Source organism: Amblyomma maculatum, chromosome 6 (genome assembly GCF_055883805.1).
Source record: "Amblyomma maculatum isolate TAMU_Amacu chromosome 6, ASM5588380v1, whole genome shotgun sequence".
Lineage (NCBI taxonomy): Eukaryota > Metazoa > Arthropoda > Arachnida > Ixodida > Ixodidae > Amblyomma > Amblyomma maculatum.
In genome coordinates this window covers 21693912-21714776 of record NC_139349.1, presented here as the reverse complement: position 1 = coordinate 21714776, position 20865 = coordinate 21693912, and the positions used below count along the sequence as shown (strand labels likewise).

At 44.5% G+C, this 20865-nt stretch overlaps 1 protein-coding gene across 1 annotated transcript; it reads left to right on the top strand.

The window, feature by feature from the left end:
* Positions 1-1059: 1059 nt before the first annotated feature.
* On the top strand, positions 1060-20700 carry LOC146185242 (ATP-binding cassette sub-family G member 1-like). Its single transcript, XM_084607779.1, has 8 exons — positions 1060-1070; positions 3578-3740; positions 7034-7146; positions 11144-11330; positions 17134-17279; positions 18844-18967; positions 19417-19531; positions 20540-20700. Exons 1-8 carry the CDS (start codon positions 1060-1062, stop codon positions 20698-20700), a joined length of 1020 nt encoding a protein of 339 aa, XP_084463905.1.
* Positions 20701-20865: the final 165 nt, after the last annotated feature.

The following is a 20865-nucleotide window of genomic DNA, read 5'->3' as shown; positions in this document are numbered from 1 at the left end:
AGCTGGATACTGGATATTGGTGACAGTCTTCTAGGACCCTTAAATCCACAGTTATATACCCGTAGGCCACGCAGGCACCTTCAAGGAACTCTTCTTGAAAAACGCATTATTGAATTTTGAACAGAAGCAAAATAATAGTTTGCAAATTGATAGCCGGCAAAGCACGCGGTAAGCCAGAAAGAGCCCATTATTCGCGCTACCAATAATCAGTAGCCGACATAATTTCTTTTTAGTGGGGAGTTTTCGCTTGGAAGTACTGCTGCTATAAAATTTTATTCAGGTTCCACGCCAAACAGAAAACGCAGCGGGAAAGAACAAGGTCAAGAGAAAGAACGCGCGACTATGGACGGGCGCTGTATTGTCTTATCGCTTGTCCTCTCTTTTTCGCGCTTTTTTTTTTTCTTTGCTTATAGCAAAGAGCCAACGCCTCACCGAAGTCCCGCCTTCACGCAAAAGCTGAATTAGACAAGTTGCTGAGCACACAAATGTGTTTATGTTGGAAGAATATGGCAAGTGCAGCACTATTTTACAGCCAGTGCTTTCAGCAACGCCACTTGTGTCCCGGAGTGGCATATCTACCTTGGTAGCTCCACAGCCACATGCCATCGCACAAGTCGTGCCCATGCTCGCGTTACAGCTCGATTTGGCAGGTTATAGTTTCGTGCTCTGTAGGGAGGCTCGCCACCGTTAGGAGTTCCCGCGAGCAGCGTCAACTGATGCAAGTGTTGATAGGCCAAAAGCAATGACGTAGACGCGATCGCGAGCGGTCGTCTGCGTTGTCGACGAGACGACGTAGGTGTCGAAAAAAGAAAACTGCTTACATCAGTACAAGGACAGCACCTAGGGCTGAAGACATGTTACTCTCCGCATCGTCTTTCGCACACTCGACACTCTCGGCACAACATCAGCGTCTTCGTCGAAACGATCGCGTGGAGTGAGTACAACCACAAGGCTTGACTATATTACGCGCAACCCCATGTGTTACTGACATCTAAGGATAGATTTCCCAGTGCTTTTAAGAGAAGTGGTGGAAAAGCCTCTCAACATTAGCGTGGTTGCATGTCTCCCAGGTGAGTAAGCTCTACATGTGCTGTCTTAAACCATCATGAGCATAAAAAAGAAAAAAGAAAAAAGCGCTCACTTCAAGAGAGAGCTTTGCCACTTTAGTCGGGCCGGTGTTCACGATGTATCGTTTTGATAAGTGTTATGTTACAGCGTGAGTAGCATTCAAAAATGGATTGCAGAAACTCACTGCAGAACTCCATTTCAGAAATACATTTGGTATCGATCAGTTAAATTCCGTTAAGCTTGGAAAGTTGGTGTCTCGTTAGAGCCTGTCTGTTTAACAGTGAACCAGTGATAATAATTTTTTCCAGCATACATTATGGCGTCTGATTCTTTTATTGGTTTATTTCATTTCGAATTAGTCCCATTTGTGTTCGGAAAAAGAAATGAACACTCGAAGCCGGAAGGACTGCTGCCAGTAGTGCCTGTCTCTATAGCGGGAACTCGCTCAAATGTCGTAACGTGAAAACCGTTATCGCCTTCGAGCTATCGGCACCGCGCCTGAGGCAAATTTGGTGAGCTTGCGAAGACATGCACAAGTTTTGAAGGAGAGTGACGCCAAGCGCGATATCTTCACTCACGCCGGAGCAGCATCTGGAACCGACGTGCCTGCGTGGGTCTGCCAGTTTGCGAGAAAAGTGGCCACGCGAGCGAGCCAAGCGCCTCAGAGGATGGAATCTGAGTGAGTACTTGACAGTGTACCTTTATTTTACGGATATGCAAGAATCCGTAAGCGCTAGGCTAAATTTTGATGTAACTGGCAGATGATTACTTTATCCCATTTCGCGTGCTCTCGCCTCTTTTGAGGGACGTTAACACAAATAATTAATTTTGCGATCAAAAATATTGTCACTTGATGGGGACAATGCCATTGGCCACAAATGAGGAGGCGATGTTCACGGGAATCAACTCTTTATTGGGCTGACTTGCGTCCGCAAAAGAACTGAATAACTCGTCGGCGGAGATAGCAACAAAGCGGTCGTCGAAGAAAGAATACCCGTTTCACTCGTCAGCGCTCAATTTAAAAGTGGCGTAGAAATATCTAGATAAAACCGCGAACAGTGACTAGCATAACCGAGGACATTGTAGAAATACAAGTGCGTTGCTAGAATCCTTTGATATACATCGCGAATCATCTGCCGCAACAAAGGAAATGATGAAGCCGCGTCTCGCGGCAACGAGCATGAACAAAAAAAGAATACAGAAGTGATTTTCGCGCTAGATTCACAATGATACGGCCTCATGCCTGCGGCTGGTTAAAGATGTTTTTTTTTTTTGTTTTTTTTTTTTTTGGGGGGGGGGGGGGGGGGGTTTAACGTCCCAAAGCGACTAAGGTTATGAGAGACACCGTAGTGTGTGTGTGTGGGGGGGGGGGGGGGAGAACATCGGAAATTTCAACCAATTGGGGTTCTTTAACGTGCACTGACATCGCACAGCACACGGGCAACTTGCTTTTCGCCTCCATGGAAAAGCGGCCGCCGAGGTCCGGATTCGATCCCACATCCTTGGGGAACAGTGGTTGAGCGCCGTAACCACTGCGCCACCCCGGCAGGGGTTGTCGAAAGAGAACAAATAAACATCTGAATGGTTCGCGCCAATATGAAAGGTATAGATGCCCTCTCGACAGTGGAGAAGACGCCAGATCCCTGGTGCAATTTCCGAGCGCCAGCCGTGGAGGTCTATTTCTTCATCCTATAATATAAGAGGCTCTTGCATCATATTTGTAGCTCTAGAATTCTCCCAGCCGTTCTTTCATTTTGCAGCAGTAGATATGACGAGCGCAATAACAGCGTGGAGCTCTTGTTGGTGTCAGATTGACTCGGTGAGACAATAGCGCTGATGATGACAGATGTAGAGACTGAACCTATCCAACGAACACTGCGAAGTGCCATAGACCTGAACATCGTGATCAAGAGTATTGCTGTGTTTGCAATGACGATTTTTTAACCCGTGTGTATTCAGCTTCACTTGCTACGCGCAAAAATATGGACTGGCTTAGCTTTCAAGAATTGACCTGAGCAAAGGGCGGTTATATTAAAGTACCCGGGACGTTTACAGCTTTACTGATTTGTAAACTTTATGATGCCGTGTAAGCCCTTGAAGCAGACATTAAAGCGATGGCCGGTCTGTCGCAGAAAATTATTTAAGGACCAATAACTATCTAAACGACGTTTATCGAACATTTTCATGCGTAAGTACGGTCACTTCTGCATGTCTTGACACTTTCAGAGATTGCTGTTGCCGTGCCAGTCTTGTGACTTCTTATACCAGCGACGATTGATTCTAGGCCATGGTACTCGCCGGTCCACGAGTATCACATAGTTGACAAACGACTGGCGCACACAGTTCCAGGGAAGTTAGGCTGCAGATCGCGTCTGCAAGAAGCTCAGGTTTTAACAAACAAATTGAAACATTATTAAGGGGGTAGCCAAATGATGAAATGCCAATGCGTTGCTAGATTTCTGACTTGAATTTGGAAGTCTCGGGTGGTCGTAACGGGAAATTATTTCAGGTTGGGAGCAAAGTATGAGTTTTCGGAGCACACTGGAAGGGACTTTGTGGGCTTGGACGTTCTTTCCAATGATAGCGAGACGCTGCAACCCCGGGTGTGCGCCGCTGTCACCGTAGAATGGAAGGACATCACCTTTTCCGTTCAAACCGCTGAAGGTAAGTATGCAAGACTTCGCCGTGAGGCGTAACACATGATGTCGCTGTTTGATTGATTGTAAAAGCTAACTCGTAAATATGTGGTTGCACACGGAACATACGTAGAAAGATAAATGTAGACATAAGCTTAGTGGCTTAGCACACAAATTTGCGTGAGATGATTGGTTTAATTACCGCCCTAATGTGGTATGTGGAATAAGGCTCCTAATGGGGGCCGCGGAAGCGTAGACGGTGGGCAAATAGCCCTCTAACGACGTGTAGAGCACTATATATATATATATATATATATATATATATATATATATATATATATATATATATATATATATATATATATATATATATATATATATATATATATATATATATAGGGTTTTGAATATTTGGGGGCTGGGATTTAAAAAATTCCTATGCAAAATCTACTGCCCCATTCGAGCTGAAATAACGTTCACAAAGTAGCAAACTGTCGTCTACGTTATCTGATAAGTGATTCAACATCGGTATTTGCCTAGATTTTCCGAAATCGAGAAAAAACTGCCCTCGGCAGCGTGCACAATTTTCGCAGAAGAGAGTCGAAAAGCTATTTTGACATGGTGCGTCATCTGTCGGGCAGCGAGGCAAGCGCGCCAACGGCCGGGATGGAGCTTGTCTCACTGCTCGATAGATGACGCGTCATGTCAAAGTAGCTTTTCGACTCTCTCCAGCGAAAATTGTGCACGCTGCCGAGAGCAGTTTTTTCTCGATTTCGGAAAATCTAGGCAAGTACCGATGTTGAATCACTTATCAGATAACGTAGACGATATTTTGCTACTTTGTGAACGTTATTTCAGCTCGAATGGGGTGGTAGATTTTGCATAGGAATGTTTTAAATCCCAGCCCCCAAATATTCAAAACCCTGTATATATATATATAGGGAGGGGGTTGAAGCTCAAATGGGTCCGGTAGGTCATAAACTTGAAGTAGGTGACACACGGTGGAAAAAACAACACTTTAATCCGACGTTTCGGCCGGGGTCCGGCCTTTATCAAGGAATGTAGAGAGAAGAATGTAGAAAGAATATATATATATATATATATATATATATATATATATATATATATATATATATATATATATATATATATATATATATATATATATATATATATACATATATATATAGGTTTAGCGTAGTTAAACATGGTATTCAGCGACAGCTTCGCAGCATGGTTATGCTTAGCAGAACTCTTTCGTGGCCCGATTCAACTGGCATCTGTACGACGCGCTACGCGCATCTTCATCGCCGCTGGCGTCCATGGCTGGCTCTGAGACGAGGCGCGATTGCTGTTCGTTCTTATTGTACCCATTGATAGATCAAGAACATAAGTCTGTCCTATACTAGTTAATCAGGCGGTAATCAAACCTGTTCTACTGAAATTATCTGTTCTCCAAGGTTGTCACATGCTGACTGTTACTTTATACTCTAGACTCTCTTTTCTCAGCTTAATAACACGTCAGTTATCTGTGTTTCACCCTAGCTAAATGTGAAATTAAGATTTTGGCCTATGTAATGACATCGCCTTTTTTCGTTTTGAGAAAAAGAGTGTGCTTAAGGTTTTACATTTGTCGTTTTGCGAGGTATGACGTGCCGCTCTTAATTTAGACAAATCCTAAGGATTTAGGTTAGGCCAATAGGGTACGAACCCGAATCTTTTATAGGGTTAGTTCTAATGATCACTTGCGCCAAGTTTGCGTTATTCCATGAATTATGAAGAAACGGCGGTCACAATACTGGGCTAGCAAATGACATCGTTGTACCTGGCCGTAATGGTAGCTGCGATGTTGGGAGAACATTCTCTCAACTTAGATGCCTCCAAAGAAGGGGCAGGTCTCGTATGGGAATCGAAATGTTGCACTCGCAGATGATTCTGTATACTATCAAGGACTTGTAAAGTCGATAACCAGCTTGTGTGAATAAAATGTTTAATGTCCCAAACTCTTTATTGCCAGTTTAATTGCCAAAATTAATTACGAAAGAAACACACAATTCCAGGATATTTTCTTGAGAACTCCAATTTTTGACCACTTACCAATCAGCCTTAAAGCACAGCCCTAATTGATATCGATTAAAATTAAATCGAATAAATTGTAATAGCTTTTAAGTTTAGACCGAAAAAGAAGAAACCCAAACTTTGGAATGCTTTCATGAAAAAAATCATTTTCTCCGATATTATCAGGTCGAAAAATAGCACCCCCGATTGTTACCCTCCAAATTTGAAAACAAAATATAAAACTAAAAATGAGCAACCTTACATATCTTTTTATGTCCCATCATTTTGACATTGGTGATGGTGAGGATTGGCAGGTGTATGGCGGCTCGCATCATGCAGCGCGATGGTTTGAGGTACCAAGTGTTGGGTTTATCTATTTCGGAAGTTCTCCTATGGAACATATAAAAAAAAAATTGTGGTGATAGCCTTGTTGCCTAATGCAGCGACTGAGGGAGCTGACCTGCGAGCTTCGCCTTGGGTTCGAATTATTTTCGTGGTTCGTTACTATTTTTCGTTTATGTTTTATTCATTCTGCGTCCATCACGTGATGAGCGTCATCATACTGTTAAATGCATGAACGTCTTGTTCTCACCTCTAGGCTGGTCTGAATTTGTAGTTGAAGACAATCACTGAATGAAACCTAAAACACCGTGATGGAAACGGAGGGTTTTACTGTGCGCTTGCCCATTCGCATAAATAATCCCGTACTAGCCACTGTGACGACGTCATTTTTCGCATGGACATTGTTTCAGTGAATTCGCTGCCAAGCGCTAATGCATTTATCAAAGATCTGAGAGTTTGCAACTTTAACCACTCTGCATATCATTGCCACGGAAGTCAAGACAGCCTGTCAATGTCAGTTTAAACCCAGTGTGACCGCCAGGTTTCAGTTCATGGATCCAATGAAGAGTTATAAACGCGTTATATTCCAAGAGCACTGAGCGCCGCAATGTGGTGATCAACGTTATGACGAAGCTTAAACAAAAGGTTTTAGTGTGGCTATTGATGGAACGCCTGAATAAGCTTTTTTCTGTCTGTATATTTGTGTTGGCATTTGGGGGATAACGCCCAGGCGCTGTTCGATGTGATGCCATGTTAGAGAAACTTAGGTGGCCTAAATTATTCCGGAACTAAGGCATGACCTATAAACTTAATTTTCGCTGCAATACGTTAAGCCCCATATACCATTTCAGTAGTTCAAGGACATTGTTACCAATGAGCTCATGTATATTCCTATAAGTATACAAAACTACGTGTGACTTACAGGGAAGAAAACACTGCTTACTCGCCTGTATGGACGGACGACCCCGGGAATGCTCACCGCTATTATGGGACCGTCAGGAGCCGGAAAAAGCACGCTGCTGAACATCCTTTCCGGCCTCTAGTGAGTAATTGTCGCTTTGTGTTCCGTGTTTTGTTTTCTGCCGTACTATATAATACATGCATTGTAAACAGTGACAAATTTATTTATCATCGCACAAATTTGTACGGTACGAGCAGCTCGGTGGAGACTCTCATCACCATTTCTCGGGTATGGAAAAAAAACTAGCCTACAAGGACATTGCTGAGTAATGCTACATTTGAGCGCAGCTATCGATGTATATTAAGTATTAGCGACTGCATGCGGAAAACGCAGTGCCGAAGGCGGCGGTGCAGCTCTGCTAGCCGGTCCTATCGAAGCTGGCGCCACAAGGGGAGCATGGCAGACTCCGTTAGTATCGCTTTCCCAAAATTTCTCTTCTTCATCCTCTCGGCTACATTGCCATATCTGCCTCTCAATAAACAAATGTAATGCGATCATGTGAAACTTGCCGCCTGCCTCCTTCCCTGCTCCTTTCCAAGACTTTCGACCTTCCATTGGTCGAACGCCGGGACGTGTATTTGCGCGTTTATTTGTATCTTGGTGGGCGCTACCCCCTCTTCTCCGGTAAGAGCGCGCACGACCCGCATCAATTTCAACTCCTCAATGAACGCGTGGCCTCTGCTATGGAGCGTGATACGTTGCCGGAGCCGATCACCGCGGCCACGAGTCTATTGCAATCCCTGTAACCATATGTAACCACGATGAACAGCGCCCCATCTCATCTTTCCTCCTCCAGCGCCACTAGAACAGCGTCACCGCTCTTCCCCTCGCTCTTCGACCATGACTGCCTCTACATGAGGCTACGGCCGGCTTCGAGGGGAGAAGCGCAGGCTCGGTCCCCTCGCGACTGGCCGTGCTTGGAGTAAGCGCTGACGCTAAGTTTAGCTCGAGCTTTTTGGGAGGCATTTTTGTCGCAGTCTGTTCACGTAATATTATGATTGACTGCCGAAACACTAAGAGCGAATGTCGATAAGGCATTCAATTATGGCTGTCAGACACTGTGATGCGCCGTGCGCGATCTCGGCAAGGGTTTATCTACGACCTCTGCCTTCACGCGTTATTTGCTCATCAGCCGCTCGCAAAACTGCGTGAAAGGTCTTAGGAATCATCCACCATCTTACAGCTGTCACTGTGGAGGCTGTAGATGAACTAGTTGTAGGTTGCCGGTATAGCCATGAAAATAGGATTTAGACAGTCACATAGCAAAGAGACCTTCTATACAGGCGCCCCTCCGTTGTCTGCAGCATGTAAGAGCATCTTACGCAATGCCAAGCATTGTTTTGTTGAAGCGTGACTTAATTCCCATCTAAGCGGTAAATAGGCCCTTCCACCTTTTATACACAGCAATGACTTGCGCTGTCGTGTGAAAGTAAACGGGAAACATTGAGTTGCTTGCAACGCATAGCTGGTTTAGCCCTCACTCCATACTTTTATTTATCATTACGTGGTGCAATTCCACCAATGAGAACTCTTGGAACGGTAGCTTAAAAACATGTAGGTCTACCGGAAACAGAAAACAATGTAGTATACGCCGAAAGATACGCGGTGCTATTGTCACCCGTTAATAATTAGGGGGATATTATTAACGACGCGCCCTTAACGGTGCGCACACTCCCAGACACCCTTAGAGTGAGTGGGGGTAGCTGTTCCGGTCGCAAAGGAGATGCCCTCGACCTGCGTGGCAAGCTCAGCCGGAATTCAACTACCTTGTAGTGACAGAAGGGGGTGGTCGTTTGGTGCCCAGCGGTCGCCGGTTCAAACTAGAGAAAGGATTGGAGTCAGAAGTAACAAACAAAACACAATTTATGCACAGCAAGAGACGATACAAAGGAATACACAAGATCACTTGAGATACACAGACGAGAGGTTCACAGAATACAAACGCTAAGCATGCAATTACACAGGTATCCAATAACGTAGAGGCTTTACAACAGATGAAACACGAGAGAGTACATAAACAAACACCAAATTGTTCACCGGGCACTGTTGCAGTCCGACGCCTCAAGAGTCACGATGTGGCCGCCATACGAGACGAGCGCCGCTCCCTTGAAAGTCCGTGGGCTTGCCAGCAGCGGGTGATCCCCGGGAGTCCAGCCGAAGCAGAGGCGAGCACGTCGCAGAACACTGACGAATTGACTGACTGACTCATCAAACGGCGCGGTCTCTTTAAATAGGGCGCGCCGCGTCTGTTTGTTAGCACGCGTCAAAGCTAGCGCGCACACACACATAGCTTCGCTGGTTATAGCTCCCTCTTCTCCTCCCGTTGAGCCGCGCGTCGTCATTGGCCAGGTCCCATAGAAAGTTCTCGAAAGGCCTGGCACATTCCAGGCCGATGAACCACCGTCCTCCCCGGGCAATGGGAAAGAGGGTCACGGCAACGCGTACAAAGCTACGCGCTCTCCCGCGCGGGGAAGGGGCTTTTCTCTCCATGCTCTCCACGCCATGCCGCGCGCGCCTAGCACTGTACCGGCTTGATGAAAATGGGCGCCGATTTCGTGACAGCTATATACAGCTGATTTCAAGTAAAATATGGGCATGTAAAGTACTATGATTTCCCTACTGAGAAGCCTGTAACGCAAGCTACATGGAAGGAAGCCTCATTTGTTGAACTTTCTGAAGGAAGAAAATGGGGAAACATGTCAAACAGGGAAATTAATGGGCATTTAAACTCGATCCATTATAAGGATATGATGCGATAGCGTTTCACAAACACGGATGCTATTTTTTTTTTTACTTTGTACATGCTTGTAAAAATTTATTGTTTCTTATTAACCAATATTATAAATCGATATTTATTCTCAGCAGACGATCCCTTTCATTTCACAGCAGTTTAACACCGTTGAACACATTTTTATGCTTTTTTATATAATTTGTAATAATTTTTAAATTATATGGTATAAAATTTTTTAATTAGCATCATTCAGCATTGACGTTTGGTTCTGAGCAGTATGACACCAATGAATTTTCTTTAAAGCTTTTCTATTCTTCAATTCATCAATCAATTATAATGCTTTCATTTACTCGTCATCGCCTATCACGCACCAATCAGTCATCAATCACTAGAACCACGAATTATGTTTTACGGAGATTTTTTTTACGCAGCCCTAGTGTTTTCCGATACGCGTTACTGACTACGCCGGTGGATTTTCGAGCGAGCGAGTTGTATTAGCCACCGCTTAATGAACTGGCCTCATCCTATCTCGGACAGAAAAACTTGTTTCATTTCAGTGAGATTCTATAATTTATTAGATTCATAAGACATTAAATGTTTAGAGGTTGGAGATCGTTTTTCCATATTCTGGGTGTTTGTCTGTGGTAATTTTAGATTTTCAGTCAACATAAGTTGCCAACGCTGCAGTTCCGCCCCTTCGAAGGATAATGCCGCTCATACCAGGAAGAGGCGCTCAAGACCTGCGCTCTTAGAAGCCTCAGTGTACCATGCCCCGTGCACGCCAGTCGCAGCTGCTTTATGTCCCCAAATTCCATTATGACCTAATCTCCCTATTAACCTCGTGCAATTGCCATCCGTGTTTTCTTTTCCTTTGCAATACCCACTGAGCACTTATCCGACTAACGCCGTAATCGACTTTACACATTCAGCTTATTACGAACTTAAGTCCTTAAACTCATCTCTTCCTTTGAATTCCGGTATGTTACTGATTGATTGATTGATTGAAACACGTTTATTGTCAGCCCTGAGCTATGCAAGTTTGCTTCTGGCATCTGTGCGGACATCTGACCCCACCACAGTCACGGCGGCCGAGGCGGGTGGTGGTTTGATTGTCCTTGACATCTGCTATAAAGCTTTGCTCTGAGGCCCAAGTCAACAAACTCTCCGAGCTTTGTCCAGAGTATTGCTCTCGTTTGCGTCCTAGTCTACGCTGCTCCCCCTGTGTCTCTTAATGCTACATTATGTTTCCTTCTCTGTAGCTCGCTGCTCTGGCTTCATTGGAATTATTAGTATTTTTTAGTCACAGGTCATGTCCTATGGTTGTTGGTAAGAGATATTTTCTTTCAGCGACAAGGGCTATCAAGGCGAGGTCCACGTCAACGGATGTGTGCGTGACACCAAGTTGTTCAACATGCAGAGCTGCTATGTCATGCAGGAGGACTGCTTGCTGCAGTATTTGACGGTACGCGAGGCTCTCACCCTGAGCATCGAGCTGCGCCTGCCTGCCATCGGACACAAAAATATTTCCCGCCTCGTGAGTGCGCCATGAGAATTTTCATCTCGGGGGCTTAGTATAGGTTTATCTCAGCCGCACCCTCTCTTCTTGTTGCGCCAACACACATATGGTGGGCCACTTTTGTCGGGAACACTTCGAAACAGATATGATTCTGAAGCTGGAAGAGGTGATGCACTGTAACAATACACGGTCCTTGTCGCACTCTGAGATCCCGCTGGGCACGATGCCCATCAGGACCTGCTGCTGGGCTGCAAAGCCACGCACTCAAGGGTTCCTGCTCGGAGTGGTTCAGCTTGTAACGAACCCGTCAACCGTTTAGCCTACGTACAGTCACAAACGGACGCGAGAAGGAGGATGATGCACTTTTAATATTTAATGAATGTGAGCTGATGCAAGGTGACATGCTGGTATATACGTAGCGCCACAAGTATAACGCCTGGGTAGAACTACCTGTAAAACAGCGTACGACAATGAGCGGCAAAGTATGTTGTCCTTTACTTGAGTATGTGTACCTGGCGGTTCAGCTGAGTTACGATCCAGATAGGTGCCAAAGACAATTACTTCGTAAGCGTCGCTACAGTAAAGCAATGGCCGGCAGAATTATTTACCAGACGGCTAATATCACCAGTAGTTAACAGCAACTCAACTCAACTGAACATCTAGGCTTGCTTTGTGCTCCAGCTAATGTTGCCGGGGTGTGTCATAGTTGTAGCCATGGAAAAAAAATGACAAGGGTTCAACGCTGCTGAACCAAATATTGAGCGAAAGCATTAGCTGCGGGTGACCGAGCGTTCTTCTTCTCTTTTTCTCCTTCCTCTGTCCACATATAAACCCCCGCTTTAACCAAGCCGAGTGGCCTATAGGGGTAACGTGAATGCCAGGGTCCTAGCAGGCTGATTCGGACATAACCGTCCCATATGAAACGAGAGACCTAAGTTAGCAGCTCCTGCCAGCCCACACGCTAGTGTCAAGTGGGGTTTGACGTCACAACGTCTCGTGGGTAAGATGTACGTGGCTACCGCAGGGCTACGCTGAAGGCTCGAAATCTATAGTAGTATTGCTTTCGCAATAAAAAGAAGGCCCTATTTGTTTCGTGCCTTCAGGCACCCAACCGCAGCCTTAAGATAGGTGCCCACGTTTCATGACTCCGGAAACTCCCAGTGCGCATTATTCTAAACGAAAGCGTGTGTGTACACGAAGATTATCCTAAATAAGCACCCAATTTCAGCGGTTAGACGGAAGGGGTGTGAAGGAAACAGTCCGAAACTGACGCTTACGGGAAATGGAAAAAATAAAGCCCTTTCAAAAGACTGTGCACGTTTGATGTAAATATTTATAAAGGGGTAGTGCTAGACTGATTAAGCCAGGCCAGGGCTCTTCTTACCTTCCAGTCACTTCAAAAGGTGTACTTTCGAATCACTGCTAACAAAAACGAAACGCAGTGGCGTCTGTGTGCTCTGCGATGTCAGTGCACGGTAAAGAACCCCGGTGGTCGAAATTTCCGGAGTCCTCCACTACGGCGTCTCTCATAGCTTGAGTCGCTTTGGGACGTTAAACCCCACAAACCAAACAAAACCAAACCAAACCAAAAACGTTGGTATCTGAGGTTAATCTTAGTTGAGACGTTGCCGGATCAGAGCGGAGGCAGTGCACACGCACCCACGACGTGCATACTGGTTACAAAATAATGCACTTTATGTTATGTATAAGTGTCGCGGGAAGGACTTGGTTACCGTACATTTGTAGCGCCCTCCTGGGTGGCGCCAGGAACCCGGATATCGCGCGGCGCCAGGCGAAGAAAATAAGACGGCGCCTGGTCGTGACTAGTGCATCCTCGGCAGGCAGTAGTGTTCTGGTGCCAATCAACAGCAGTCTTGTTCCTTCGCTCATAAGCCTTTAGGCCTCCACATTCATTGCTTAGAATGATGTATAAATGTAGTTAATACATAATGATATTTTTTCACATGACGAGACAGCCTCAGAAACATGTGCGTCCAAGCTAGGCCTAAGATCCGCAGTTCATACCAATGAAACTGACATGCGTTATATATGAAGGGTTCAACGTATCAGTTTATACCGCAAAACACCGATGAGCGAACGCCGATTAGTTTCCTCAGTGTCGGTTTTAACCAGGAAAGGAAAGTATTTCTGGCGTCCACGTGACAACTAGCTGGATATTCAGAGGCATGGTAAGTCACATGAGAAAAAATTAGGAACATACCCTGCATCAGGATAGCAATGAAACGGTATCTTTTAAATTGGGTACCATGGTAGTGAGGTTTTATGAGGTACTGATCCTCGTACTCGACATTACGTCGCAGATCGGTAGGTTTCACGCAGCCAAGTTGCGTAAGCTTGTGCTTAAAATGCTTAGAATAACCATCCTTATAGAGACATCGCATGCTTGAGTAGGTTTTACACCTACAGGCAAGTCTTTAGAAGAATGGATTTACCACATGCGATCGTAAAAGTGAAATCGCACACCTTCTGCGATGGTTACGCAATAGATCCACCATTGCCTCAACATGCGCAATGTATGATGCGCGGTTATTGCGTTTAGCACAGAGTAGAAATAAAATATTACCATCAAGGCTTCAGAACTAAATTTAAACTGAAGTCTAGCATTGTTCTGACAGTCGGTTTTTCTATTTCGACATTTTTGGTACTAGTTAAGACTCTGCAAGTTACCCTCAAAAATATCTTTCAATAACTTCATTTTTTTTAGTAAATACTGTAATATGAGTGCTTATTCTAGAATAAACGATAAAGGAAATACGTCACTTTTAACCTTCAAGGACACCTCATATTTGACTGAAAATGCTACAAATGTCTGAGCAGAAAATATTATTCGAAAAAAAAAAAAAAAAAAAGACCAGGAAGTTTCCTTATGAAATCAGCCCTGAAAAAAAGTCCGAGGAGTCTGAAAACAATAAAATAAAAGCAAAAATATCTAATCTCTAGATATAAGTCATGGTATAGAAGTGAGGCTATGATTACCTGAATTTACCGTCAGCAACGCTTTTGCTTTAAGCGTTGTGGTGAGGGCGCCGAGGCACGTTTAAGCTCCTAATCCGATTCATACAATTTGCATTTGTACGTGAGACATAAATAGACCGGTCTTAAAAAGCGCCGCTGAAATAGATCAGTGATTCATACCTAATGAAATATTTGTGACAATGCAGCAGAAGGTGCGGTTAGCAAATGAAAATGAATGAAGTAACTTAAATAATGTCGTTGCAATGTCGTTTGCAAGTGGAAAAATAATATTTTACGTAAGCCGAGCACGAGTTTGTCATGGGGATTCTGTGACATTTCGATCTTAGCAGCGCAGGAAAGTGTGATAGAAATCTGAAAAGAAAATTACAACGTATATCTGAAAGCACGAAGTAAGTAATTGGTTCACAGGAAGGAAAAGGCGCAGTGTCTGTCACACTTGCTCTGTGGACATCTGAACCGCGCCGTAAGGGAAGGGATGAAGGTGGGAGTGAAAGTGGAAAGAGAGAAGAGGGAGCCGTAGTATGTTTTTTGTTTTTCGAACCAGGATGATTACTCATGGTTTGAGGGTCGCCGTCGAGATTTAGTGACCAGCCCTCCTTTTTTGGAACATGTGAACTAGGAAGAAGTTCTCGGAAAGCACCTAAAAAGCTTTATTGCCCTCCCTTTATTTTAGCCATTTTTTTATAGTAGGATAACAGGTTAAGAAAAAGCGGCATCCAGCTATCAAAGACCCCCTCCAACCAATAGCCGCCGAGCTATACCATGACGTCGCGGATGACCGCCCTGCATCTACGAGTAGCGCTTAGAACGTGGTTTCTTCGAGGGAGTCCGTACTGGCAAATAGTTACTGAATTGTTTGGTTTGTGGGGTTTAACGTCCCAAAGCAACTCAGGCTATGAGAGACGCCGTAGTGGAGGACTCCGGAAATTTTGACCACCTGGGGTTCTTTAACGTGCACTGACATCGCACAGCACACGGGCGCCTTGCTTTTCGCCTCCATCGAAAAGCTGCCGCCGAGGCCGGGATTCTATCCCGCGTCCTTGGGAACAGTAGTCGAGCGCCTTAACCACTGCGCCACCCCGGCGGAGATAGTTCCTGAATACTTCGGGAGTTCGAACAAAAATACACACGTTTACTCAATTCGATCAATAGTCGTTTGCTCATCAGAGTACAACAGTTAAAACGCCGAATTCTGACGGTGAATTTCAGCGCTATCGATTTTTCACAAAACAGCTTCGTTGTGCGCTTCACTGCATCTCTTCTCCGCCATGAAGTCCTACGAGGTGACATCGGAATACGTTTCATCCTTCTCGGGTCCAGATTGTGGAGAGTTAATGTCTACGCCTCGCAAGTGGTACGAGAATAAGAGCGGTCGCATCATCTGCAGTTCTAGACGGGAGATGATTCGAAATGCGTATGTTCGCTTGAGGTATCAGCACCAGGAGTGTAGTGTGGAAGAAACGTAAGCTGTAGTCAGGGACCTTTTTGTAGTCAGCGTGGGGTCGGTGATGGATGTCAAAAAGGAGGTGAAGGAAAACGATGGAAAAGTTACAACGCCCTCCCTGAAGCGCCCGCGAAACGCAGGCAAGAGACGACGCACGGTGTGCAGTGGTAAGACGCCCGACTACTGTGCCAGAGTAGCCGGGCTCGAACCCGACCTCGGCGGCTGCGTTTCGTTGGAGGTGCCATGCGAAACCTCCCGGCAGAACTGAGGAAAGTGGAAAACTTGAAATTCAGCATGTACGCGACGTATATACATGAATCGCCTCGTGACGTCATAAATTATCGTAATTGTACATCGCGCGCCCCTTGTCAAACACAACCAGCATTTCATCGAACGCATCAAAGTTCACCGGCGTTCTATAATTCGTTTACAGGAAAGGAAAGGCGCAGTATCTGTCACTCGCGGAATCCCGCTATCATCCTCACGGTAGACAAGGGGAATTTTGAAGAGCGTTTCACGATCTCCACTGTATATGGCGCTCCAGAATATGGCAAGCTATCACTGTGATAAGGATGCAAGACCTGCTCGAATTTATTTTCGAGAGAGTATGGAGTAGTTTATTGCCATTAAAAAAGTGGCTGCAGAACCTCCCGAATGGCTTTAAAGCCATTCGACAGCCTTTGTTGTCGCTGCGGGAGTTTCAATGCGACGAGGCCAGTCTAACGCTTTCTGATCATGACATTCATTCATGTACACTGCCTGGGTCTTTTTTCCTGTTTTGATCGGAGTTTGCTTTCGTGTTATGTCGTTTGCCACAGCCAGGCAATAAAAAAAAAGAAAAATGCGAGGCGTGGCGCAGTTGGTAAAGCGTCGGGCTGGGGTCCAAGGGGTGGAGGTTCGATTCCCGGTGGAGACAAAGTTTATTATTTTCATTTTAGCTCTCGCTCTTCAAAGCGTGACACCTGTGCTGACAACCTTCTGTCGACAATGAAGAGGCATTAAACGTTTTCGCCTTCATACCTGTCATAACCCAAAAATAACGCGTTTCGCCGAATCCCACCTTGGGATATCGGTACACAGAACTAACGTTGGACTATGTGCACATATATTTGGCGACACTGACGGACGGACGCGACAACCGGTGGCGGCCATTTTGGTAAAAGTGCGCGAGACCGTGAGCGAGTGCGGGGAACACGTCTTTTTTTTTTTTTTCTTTTCCTGTGTGTGCCGCGACATCACACATTTGGAGCGATTGCATTGACTGGAGGGGGGTCCTGTGAAGTCTGTTTGCCGCTTTTTTCTCTTAACTGGTATCCGCCTATAGTACCATACATTTCTTGTAAATGTCTTCTTTTTTTTGCGCATGTACTTTCCACACAGGTGGCCGAAATGATGAGTCAGTGGGGTCTTAACGACTGTGCCAACACACTGACGAAATGCCTTTCTGGAGGAGAGAAGAAACGCCTGGCAATTTCACAGGAACTTGTCGCTAATCCTCCTGTTGTATATCTCGACGAGCCAACAAGGTTAGTAAGACGTCCCATCACTCATGTTTTCACCTCTCACCAGCAGGTTTGTAGCTGGTGCTCGGTAACCGTAGTTACAAGACAGCTTAAAAATGTTCACACAAAATAATGAAGCCCTGAAGGTTGCTTGAGAATGTGCAACATTTAGAGAAACCCCAAAGCTGTAAACCACCTCGCAGGTTCTGCAGTAACTTTTACATGCTGTAAACATTGCTTCGCCAGTGGTAGCTCATTTCACTCTCTCACTTGCGTAAAATAGTGACAAACGTATAGAGACGGTAATTAAAAATAAAGGCAATTACCTTGGAAGTTGGCTGTTGGAAGGTATGAGAAAATCACACGATGACGGTATTTATGGTTAAACCGAGGAGGTTAAATAAGGTTTACTGATTTTCTGCTGTTTGCTCTAGTCACTCGCAGGAACGTTATTCCATAGAGAGAGTTAGGCCACAAACATTAAGGGGCCAGGATACGATAATGAATATTGTTTGATGATGGCATTTGAAGGATCGGCTGACCTTCTTAAACTTAGTGACGGTAGAGACAAGGCCAAGATTCTGAAACTGCAATAAACTGAAGAACAAGAGCCTACGCATTAAGCAGGATTTTTCACCGCGCATGCAAATATGGCCAGTGGTTTTCAAATGGGGTTCCCGGATCCCAGAGGGTGAAATGTGAATAGGCTCTTGTGGCTTTGCGGTCGTGTTCATACCTTCGTATAATCAGACATTAACAGTCTTAATTTGCTCTAAAGAATTTTTTTGTTTTGGATACCCAGACAAACGATGTCCCAAACTGTACCGTGCAGTTCGCTTTTCTTTGTTCAGTACCCTGATACATTTCCCTGGTACCGTAACTGGCCAACACTATTCCCCACCTCGCGAGGCAGTAGTGGTAAACAACCATACCGAAAAGCTGCACATGCGTCTTTCGAGCAATGGGAGGCAGAACTGACCACCAGTGACTCAGAAGGTCAGCGGAAGCTCATGAACTGGGTGAAGACGGCAGCGTCAGCCACCGGGGATCCGAAATAAGAATGCCGTCCATTGAGTCATCGTCTTTTTTGAGTTAGCTGTTTGCGATCGATCGATGGATTGATCCATCGGTCGCGGTCAATCAATCAATCAATCAATCAATCAATCAATCAATCAATCAATCAATCAATCAATCAATCAATCAATCAATCAATCAATCAATCAATCAATCAATCAATCAATCAATCAATCAATCAATCAATCAATCAATCAATCAATCAATCAATCAATCAATCTTTCCAACACGTGTGTCATCTTTGGCACATGCGCTAGTCTTTGAAGGTTTTTTGAAGTTTGAAGGTTTATTGAAGTGCGCTTCAAGTCACATTGTTAAGAATACACTTCGTAGAACTTTGCCCTGCCGTGTTGCTGTATACCACGCATGCGCATGCTTGCATATGCACTTTGTACACTGCCTACTGCTGCTTTTGCTCGCTAATTGTAGCTGGCAGTATTGTAAGATAAAATAAAACAAATAAAGTTTTAAATTAGGCTGTTTGACTGATAATGTCAACATATCTTTGTTTCAGCGGACTCGACAGTATCTCGGCGCTCCGCTGCGTTCGAGTGCTCAAGTCACTTTCCAATTCCGGACACACTGTGGTCTGTGCAATCCACAACCCCAGTGCCCTGCTCTTTTCCCACTTTGATAATGTGAGCCCCTAAAAGCTGTTTGTGCTCTTATTAGCGCAATAATATAGGTTTTATATGACTGTGCAATTAGAAATGCTTAAGTGCTTTAGTAGAAGCGAAATAATGATACCTTCTTAGGAAGCTGATTGTGTGAGAGTTTATTTAAATGGCCGCTCTGCTGTGCTGCTAATCTAAGTGATAGGACTTGCCATGACGCTTGCAAAATATCGCTGTCATAGACTGTGGTTTCTGAAGATCATGATGTTTATGTTCTGGCTAGTGCAGATTAGCCGCATACAGATGATTAGCAAAATACCAGTACTTATACGAAGTCTACGTTAAAGTTTTGCAAATTTCTTTAGAGAAACAGCTATTCGAAATAGTGGCGGCCCATACATTTTCAAATACACGATTGCTGATACAACGTCAACATTTTCTTAGCAACCAGCCAACGTAATATTACTTTACAGCTTTACATGCTTTCAGAAGGAAAATGCATATATAATGGCACAGTGAAGAATCTGTTGCCATTTCTGCAATCTCAGGACCTCCAATGCCCTGTTTACACAAGCCCGTGCGATTTTAGTGAGTACACTCTGGTAATTTATTCGCAATAATTCTCATTTAATTTATTGCTTATTGCTCACCATCCTTAGCGCGAATTTAATGACGTGTGAACGCAAGTGTTTCAAGAAGCGACTTTTTTAGGTAGGATCTGGGTTGCTAAAACGCAGAGATCCGCAAGGCCGCGCAAAAATACGTGAACAGCTCCTAAAAACAAAACAAAACAAGAACACTTGACTGATATGAATACGTGCAGAACCCAGCGGCAAATATATGCCGAAAGGTAAATTTAAGTCGGAATTATCTAGCTGGTGCCGACGCTCTGCAAAAACATCTCTCGCTTTTACAAAACTATATTACCGATGCAATATATTTACTGAAGAAATAGTCACTTAATTAAATGAATGCTGGTTTGGATAGGACGCCGTAGGGAAGCCAAGGTTCAGCAGGAAGAAGGAGTCACCATTTAGAAACAAATATATTCTGAAGATATGGAACGTGGCTGAGCCCGAAATATTGGAAATATATGCCTTCAAATGCTCAGGCTACAAATAACATAAGCGGCTGAAAGAGATACAAGAAATCTAGGTAGAAAAATATAGATGATAAAATAATTGGAAATACAAATTCTAATGGCTCAAAGTGGTCACTCATTGAATTAAGGGTCACATAACGAGTGCGGCGAGGAAAAAAAATGTTGAAATACATACATGTACTTACAGTGGTATACAACCCAAGGAAATGCGGCTTTTGAATTTCTGCGACACTTACCCTCTTCGCTGCCCCCTCAGGGCCAAAGGTGTAGACCGTTTCTTAGGTCATCGAAGATAATCGTTAAAACGCAAAGTGTGACGGTTGAAATGGGGTTCACCTCTGGTCAATACTATCAACAACGGCTCCAAAACATTGGTCGATGCCATATTGGCTGAAGGGTATCCTTTGAGGGGATCCTGGTGGTTTTTCCTTGAGTTGTATCCGATTACAGTAGCCAATATTATTGACAAAATGGTTTTTTCATTTTCTCAATAGTCTCAGAGGTAGCTTCCGGACAGCACGGCGAATTGACAGTGAAACTGTCTCATCTTTTCATTCATGACGACCGTGCCGAGGAGTATATCGACAAACAAAATGTTCCATGTAAACTGACTCCTTACGGCGGGCGATTTATGACTAAAAAGGTACGTGGTTAGGCCGGCTTTCTAATATATTTATTGAATCTTATTATGGAATTATGGTTGCGAAATCATTAGAAGCCAACGCGACGTCATACTAAGGAAAGGGCGGCATAAAATCACCTGCCAGCAGCCTTAGGCAATAATCGATTGAATTATAAAAAAGAATGAAATATAGACCAT